The sequence below is a fragment of the Carassius carassius genome, chromosome 21 (assembly GCF_963082965.1).
Source record: "Carassius carassius chromosome 21, fCarCar2.1, whole genome shotgun sequence".
Taxonomy (NCBI): Eukaryota; Metazoa; Chordata; class Actinopteri; order Cypriniformes; family Cyprinidae; genus Carassius; species Carassius carassius.
The window spans coordinates 20,142,310-20,150,325 of NC_081775.1; the positions used below are offsets into that span (position 1 = coordinate 20,142,310).

At 38.0% G+C, this 8,016-nt stretch overlaps 1 protein-coding gene across 2 annotated transcripts; it reads right to left on the reverse strand.

The window, feature by feature from the left end:
• Positions 1-205: 205 nt before the first annotated feature.
• Positions 206-7,677, reverse strand: mapre1a (microtubule-associated protein, RP/EB family, member 1a). 2 transcript variants are annotated; one of them, XM_059503712.1, is made up of 8 exons: positions 7,556-7,677; positions 6,875-7,048; positions 6,400-6,545; positions 6,074-6,272; positions 5,659-5,700; positions 5,198-5,310; positions 1,015-1,167; positions 206-931 (listed from the first exon to the last, which is right to left on the reverse strand). In XM_059503712.1, the coding sequence occupies exons 2-8, from the start codon at positions 6,993-6,995 to the stop codon at positions 881-883; spliced, it is 825 nt and encodes a 274-aa protein (XP_059359695.1). In that variant the 5' UTR covers positions 6,996-7,048; positions 7,556-7,677; the 3' UTR covers positions 206-880. The 2 variants fall into 2 exon arrangements, with proteins under 2 accessions (XP_059359695.1, XP_059359696.1); XM_059503713.1 differs by lacking the exon at positions 5,659-5,700.
• Positions 7,678-8,016: the final 339 nt, after the last annotated feature.

The window sequence follows — 8,016 nt, forward strand, 5'->3', positions numbered from 1 at the left end:
TTTTCCAGAGGTGTTCCGCATGATTCAAGCAGGAGAGGAGGTTCCTGGACTCCAAAAGCTGGACATCAAACCTTGTAATGTCCAGCCCACGGTTTCTCAAATGCCCAGAAAGTCAAAACCATGGGAAAAATGATTACTTCCTAATTCTAAATTGTGGACTGATTTACAACACATTTTGCTTTTATTCAAGTCACAAATTAAGTACTTTTTTTAAGTATATGATTTTAATACATGGCAAAAGCGGGATGCTGAATGTAAAATAAAACATGCCTAACTTTCTCTGATTTTGCATCAAAAGCTGCCTGAAGATGGTGGTATTTGCAGCTCAACAGCTTTGGCCAGTTAAGACAAACCCAAAGCCTCTCATGACTGTCAAGTGGTTCATCATGGTCTCATGTGCTTGTGAAAGGGAAATGCAAAAGGTTGACACACATCCTGCTTCAGAGCTTATTAGAGGAAGTGAACTTCACTCACAACTGGTCAACTAGCAGTCAAATGTACAGATCAGAAACTAGATAAAGCATACCCGACTGCTGTATATTTTTTTTTAAACTACAGAATGAATGGATCAGAATAGTTTGCTTATGTTTTAATAAAAGTTTAGTCACTGGCAAGTCAGAACTCAGTGGCCTGCTTTATATAAACAGCCTTTGATAAGTACTTTATTTGTCTTTCACAAAAATAATTTTGTTTTGATGGTCAATAAAAAAAGCTGAAATTTCAAGGTTTAGAATATCCCTGAATAAAAAGACATTCAAAAGTCAAAGTCCAAAATGATGGACCAAAGGCCAGTGCAGCACAACAGCAGGAATCAGCCAGTATATACATTTATGGGTCCAGCAGGGTCATTTTTTTTTTAAAACAGTCACCCCTGGATTGGTCAAAACTCCTCTGGTTCTCCTGCCTCATCTTCTGGAATTACAAAACCTTCCTGTTGAAAGACAGAAAACCACAGAACTCAGCGGGCTGAAGACAGTTTAGTATGAGACTATTAACACTGCGACGTACACTTACATCTGTGGCGTACAGGATATCCACAATCCTTTGCAGCGTAGGATCACCCTCCCCCTCTTTCTCTTGGCAGATGAGCTCGATGTTTCTCAGTTTGCCAAAGTAGAAATCCCTTTCCTTTTCCATGTCAGCAATAGTGGCCTTCAGGTCATTTATCTGCCCAGATGAGCATAAAAAAAATATTAAATATTAATAATAATAATAATAAGGGGTGTTGATGGTGCAGTGGATAAGACAAATGCCTTTGGTGTGAGAGACCCGGGTTCGAATACACTGTGAGACACCAATGTGTTCCTGAGCAAGACACTTAACCCCTAGTTGCTCCAGAGGCCTGCGACCTCAATTGTAAGTCGCTTTGGATAAAAGCGTCAGCTAAATGAATAATGTAATGTAATGTAATGATGATAGCAACAACAACAACAACTACTACTACTACTACTACCTTGGTCAAGATCACCATTAGAGTGCATTTCAACCCTCACAATACTCAAAAAATGTGGTTCTAATTTCCCAATCGCTTTATGTCATATCATAAATAGTAGACTATTACTCCGGGATATTTGTTTGTTTTAACTCAGAGGGAGTGTCAGCCACGTTAAAAAAGTTAACAGCTTAAGTCATTTGTGGATTAATGCGTATTGGAGACGTGAACCATTTAAAACGATTCAGTTCGATTTGGTGAACTGGTTCAAAAAGATCCGGTTACATCGAATGATTCGTTTGCGAACCGGATATGACAAACTGCTTTGTTTTGAACTCTCTCACAACAGACAGGGAAGAGAAGACAATGATGAATAAAGTCGTAGTTTTTGCTATTTTTGGACCAAAATGTATCTTTGATGCTTCAAAAAATTCTAACTGACCCTCTGATGTCACATGAACTACTTTGATGATGTTTTTATTACCTTTCTGGACATGGACAGTATACCATTCACACAGCTTCAATGGAGGGACTGAGAGCTCTCGGACTAAATCTAAAATATCTTAAACTGTGTTCCAAAGATAAACGGAGGTCTTACGGGTTTGGAACGACATGAGGGTGAGTTATTAATAGGGCTGTAGCTATCGAATATTTTAGTAATCGAGTATTCTACCAAAAATTCCATCGATTAATCGAGTAATCGGATTAAATGTGTTTTTGCTTAACTAAAGTGCTTTATTAATTATGCAAGAGAAAATAAGACTTCTGGGTCTTGTGACGGTCACGGAGGGACCGCACGTTCAACATGGACGTTACTACGCACACATACGCACAAACACACACAGAGACTGTTTGGTGATACAAGAGTTTATTGTAATTATTGATCAGAGAGTGAATGAAATACCTGTAAACTATGTGTATTGTTCCCGTGTAGCGTTTGTCCCGTGATTTTTAGAGTCCTGGTAAGAAACAATGGCAGGAATTATTGGTTCCGCTTAGGGTGGGAATCTACCATGTATTAATTGAGCGTGGGGGTCTCAGGGGCAATGTGGCCGAGTTGCTGCTGTTATTTCCTGTTTAATGTGAATGAATTAATAACATCAAAGTAGATTTATTAAGTAGAACATCATGCCAATATGTTTCTTTCAGACTTTGTATATTTAAGGGAACATGTGTAAAGTGTTTTCTGTAAGTTTGTCCATCCACATGTGGTTATGGTGCTGGCCACCCGTATTAATGTGAATGTCTTTGTAATGGAAGGTAGTCTGTTTGTTTCTGCAGGGGAGAGTGTGGCCTAAGGGTTGCAGGTATTTTATTTACACTCTGATCAATAATTACAATAAACTCTTGTATCACCAAACAGTCTCTGTGTGTGTTTGTGCGTATTAACGTCCATGTTGAACGTACGGTCCGTCCGTGACCATCACAGGTCTCTTAAAATGAACAACTAAGTTTCCTTATTTAGAAAAAAAATATTTTTATTTTTTAAATGCATAGAATGCAGTGCATACATCAAAAATAAATATTTAATTATTACCCATTGTTTCTCTTTCTGTACTTGTACTGTGAACAATGACAAGATTGTTGACAGATGAATTAGGTGCATTTAAGTGCCATTCAGTTGGGGTTTTAAATAAAGAATTTTCTGAGATGCACATTAAACGTGCAGTATGGAATTTTTGGCCACCAGGGGTCACTCAATCAAAATAATAACATGAGACGTACTTAGATGACATCGGGAAAGAGCGTAGGCTCATGGGAGTTATTGTTCATTGGAACACGCGCTCTGTCGCTCCCCACATTCCTCACTCATTTTAACTGAGGCCGGCGACACACTGGATGCGTGGCGCAAGTGTCTCAGCTGCGTGGCGTGTCAGTTTTTAATTCGGCTCCCATGTTAATAGGTTAGAGCTTGCAGACTGGCTGCGTGAGAACATAGTCTATTTTGCCGTCAATACTGTTGACGGTGTCCTTTATCAGTAGGCTTTATATTTATGTTCAACATGAAGTATAGATATTGTTGTCATGAAGACAAGAGCCTGGTCTGTCGGCGGTCTCCCTCTATGTCACCTACAGCAGCAGCAGCGCGCCACGCTTCTGGCACGCAGCAGAGACGCCACGCAGCCAGTGTGTCACCGGCCTTAGTATTTTGACAATCACGTATTTTCGAACAGAGAGATATATGAATTATCAGACCCCTATCAAATCAATATTCCATCTAGCTAGTAGTAATATATGTTAAAAAAAAAACACGGTTGCCTTTTGTTAATAATTATAATTAGGCTACGTTTATACTATGATATCGAACAAGATAGTGAACTGCATTTGAAGCTACTTTATCCAGCTAGATATAGAACACATGTAGATTTACATTATACTCTACATGAGAGCTAGTCCGTCTGCGTTTTACACAAGACATCATTTCACAAAATATACGGATAGATATTAGCTGAATGGATGCATACCCGTTTATTAGAATGCAAGCATCTCTCTGTAGTTTCAGGTTGTCACGAAGCTCTCTCTATCTTGGAAATGCAACTCCAATATTTACCCGTGTCTCGTTTCTTCTTTGTCCCAAAACCTTCTCGGGTCATTTATTTCACCCGTACGTTTGCGCTTCACAGAACGTGCAGGCAAAGCATAATCAGGATCCATAACTAAGTTATTGATTGAGGTATAAATACGAATATAAACAATATAAATATAAAATATAATAGTCTCGATCAAGGCTAGCTACTACTTTTTCTTCTTCGTCTAGTCTTTGCTTCTGTTCACCTTTGTATTTGGCGGTTCCGCAGGAAGTTAGATAAACTAGAGGGGTCTAAGTTTATATGACGCCATAGACGGGCGACAAAACAGAAATAAAGAAACGTGCCGTGTCTTCTAATTAAACTATAATTTTCTCCGGATTTTAAAGTTCGTGGAAACTGTCGGGATAATGCAAGTACACAACAAAAAAAATATATAACATAGATATAGTGATATCTGCTATTTCTAAAGCAGAAAAATTACATATTGCGCCTTTAACATTAAAAACATAAAACATTAATTTAATTTATCTTTTAATTATTGAAAATTAACTTAACTTTTTGGTAAATAAAGGGGATTTACTATTAAAAAGAAAACATGGAAGAAATGCTGTGTGATTAAACTTAAAAAAATAATAATGTTTGATTTTTTTTTTTTTTTTAGTGGTAGGCTATGTACATTCTGCTGAACAATAGTCTTTAACCTGACTTTTATTTTGACGGGTTGACGTACCTATACAGTTCTGTGAATGTGATGACTGGATTCCGCAATTCCCTCTTTGTTTTCTGCATCGCGGAAATCATAGGGCCATAGTTGTGTCATGCCAGCTCTATCTTGCAATGGACACAGGCCACTACGTTCTCTTTACATTTGCCCGCGCCCTCAAATCAAAACACTGCTGACTCCTTGCAGTTTGCGATTTCGGACTCAGCGCTTGTGTCTCCTTCCGCTTTGTGGGTGACGTAAACGCGTTGTGTCACATTAAAAGAATCATTGCGAAAGAACCTGACATGAGATTTAAAATGAATTAAAAGAGGCTTCGAGGCAGAGGAATTTGCCTCGATCTTTTTTTGTAATCGAGTTAATCGAGTAACTCGAGGAATCGTTTCAGCCCTAGTTATTAATGACATAATTATGATTTTTCGATGAACTAACCCTTTAAAGCATCTGAAAACAGTGAACATTATGCTAAAGTAAATGCATTTATCCTTCTCATTTACTGTTTTTTTGTCTTACCATCTGAGTGAGTGCTCCCTTCTCTTCGTCCCCACTGCCTGTTCCTGTGCCTCGCGTTGCAGCTGGAGCTGTTTTTGGTGCAGATTTAGGTGCTGTGGCTGAACGCTGTGGAGCTGAACATCAAGAACATCCATCACCTTGTTAAACATACTCATCAACCTGCCTCCAGGATTAGGGTCAATTCTAGCCTCAAATTGACCAATTGAATAAATTATTAACTGATTTCATTTCATATATATATAAGCTAAAAAAAACAAGAAACTTAAAAGGAAAATTATAGTTCTAGAATAATTACACCAACAAATGCCATTGACCCAAAAGAGAACTGCATGACTGTTCTTTTAAAATGTGCAGTACTTGGAAATGTAGGAATCACCATAATGTGAGGAAAAACACCCAGAGGTGAAGCAACCTTGTTGTCAATGTGCTTGTACTAAAACTTGCAGTTTTCAATATCTTACCAACAGGAGCCATTGGCTTGACTGCAGGTGTGATGCCTGTGTCTGAAGCGAACAGAAATCCATGCACAGGCATTGTAAGGCTCCAGTCATTCTTACACATGTTAAAGCAGCTAAAGCATGTAGGATTGGCTCACTGGTGCGTGACTGGGTCACACCCACATTTTTTGGCCTCATAATCCATAACAGCTGCAGCTGTCATGCACCTGTTAGCATTAGGACAGCTAGCTTCCGACAATAATGCTAGTCTCTATATGATCAAGGAATATATGAACCAAAAAAAAAAAACAATTATAAGTTGATATTTATTAAAATGATAGATCATTCATTGAATATTAGTTGGACATTTATGTATGCCATTTTAACCATTAGGATAAGCCTAAATAAATGGAACTTCCTGTTTGGTCTTTCTCCTTACCTGAACTGGGTTTCTTTGGTTTGTTGGCTGTAGCTGCTGCTGCTGGACTCTGATTGGTGGGCATTTCTTGTCCCTGTCTAGCTGCCACCGGATCATATTCCTTCCCATCATAATTTGCATCGAAGAACTTCTTAAACCATTGCACAAACTCAAAGTTATCCTGGAACTTGCCTTTCACAAGCTTGTCAACAGGAATAATCTGCACAGAGGCGTAAACTGTTACAAAGAAGTTCCACTTCACATATTGAACATTATGAATATATTTTGTGAAGCAAAATGGAACGTAGCATCATTTGCATGCGAATGAATTTGACTGGTTGACATACTTTGCTAACTCCCATCTTTTTGAAGCTGCCTTGAAGGAGTTTGAAGTTATGGATGTATTCGTGCTCAAGTTTGGCCTGGAATTTGATTTTCTTCAGTGGAATACATGATGGGAACAGCATGTCCATGAATTGACAGTAAGCAGCACCTTAAAACACATTATTAAAAACATAGCCAGTAAATAATATAAAATATTAAAAATAAAGCCATACAGGTCCCAACCCAAACAAAAACCCCTTTCATCCCTTCCCTACACTGTACTATCTTTGTCTATTTCCTCACTAACTGCTGACTCAAGACAGCGACAAATTCAGTATGCAAATGGCTGTCAATCTATGATACATTATTATTATATGTAATCTTTCTGCTCAAAATGCAATCTAGGCTTTATGTCAATCTCAAACTCTGTCAGTAATGATGTGAATGACGCTCAGGTTGTGTGTGTGAAATGAAAGGACCAGACAGCTGATCACTGACCTGAGCACAGTTGCTCGATCTTGGCATGGCTCATCTGTAAAGACTCGTTTATCCATGTGAGCATGTCATGGCGGCTGAGGTTTTCACTTGTCACTGAAGTCGAGTACACGTTCACAGCCATGGCTGGGACGAAACCGACGATCTAAGGCTGATGGAGACACTTTTCCGCTGAAGCTGCAGGACAGATAGTTTGTGGGAAAAAGAGTTAAAGCCACATTTCCTTAAACACACATTCACACCCTTCAGCCCAGCTACATCATCATCTTTACTTCCTACTTAATGTCACTTCACTGCGGCTGCATATTTACATATAAAGGTCTAAATCGAGTACATTACTTACGGGATAAAAATCTGATCTTTATTTTAAAAAGTTTGTCTCGTTAACTTTTTAGGATTCCGATTTAACGCTCCACTTTAATGTCAGTCAAAGTATTCAACTGGTGTTAATCTGTCAGAATTTTTTATAGGGTAACGTTAACGTTATTCATACAAACAGCTTATACTCCACGTTATGTTTACGTTTCAACCGTTGTATTTTTAACTGCTGAACATTTAAATCGTAACATTAGATGAGATATATCGTCCAAATGAACAAAACTATCAATAAAGTATTGATTTTCTGTAAAGTAAAGTGTTTCTGTTGTGCGTGTCACCGATCAAATCAACGCCTTTTTATCTTACATTTGGCTCTGGATGGGAGTGAAGCGGGCTGCAGTTTCACCGGCGCGTCGTTCGTAAAGTGCCGCTTCTGCAGCAGGCTGCCAACGGCCTAAAGCCCGAAACCACAGCACACGCTAACTAACTATTCACAGATGTCAAAATAAAAGTCGCCATTCGGAAATAAACATTTGGCTACCTACTTTAATTTTGTCAAAGTAAAAGTAATAATCAACAAATTAAGAATCACTATTAAACGCATAACACAAAAACTAAAGTTGAAAGAAATCAATTTTGGTAGATTTAATAATATAAAAATACAATGAAAAAAATGTATGGTGTGTAGGCTTTATTTTACTAATCTAAATCACTCTCACACATGTACATGTTATTTTCCATTTCCTATTTGTTGTTTCAAGTTACCTATTCTATTACCTTATCTCATCTATTAAATATTATTTTTATTGAACTAAATTTGAATGTCT

Coding starts and splice junctions, on each gene's coding strand:
- mapre1a (XM_059503712.1), bottom strand. CDS start 6,995: ATGGCTGTGAACGTGTACTCGACTTCAGTGACAAGTGAAAACCTCAGC. Junction 6,546..6,874: donor GATCGAGCAACTGTGCTCAG/GTCAGTGATCAG, acceptor ATGTGTTTTAAG/GTGCTGCTTACTGTCAATTC. Junction 1,168..5,197: donor AGGGAGCACTCACTCAGATG/GTAAGACAAAAA, acceptor TCATCTGGGCAG/ATAAATGACCTGAAGGCCAC.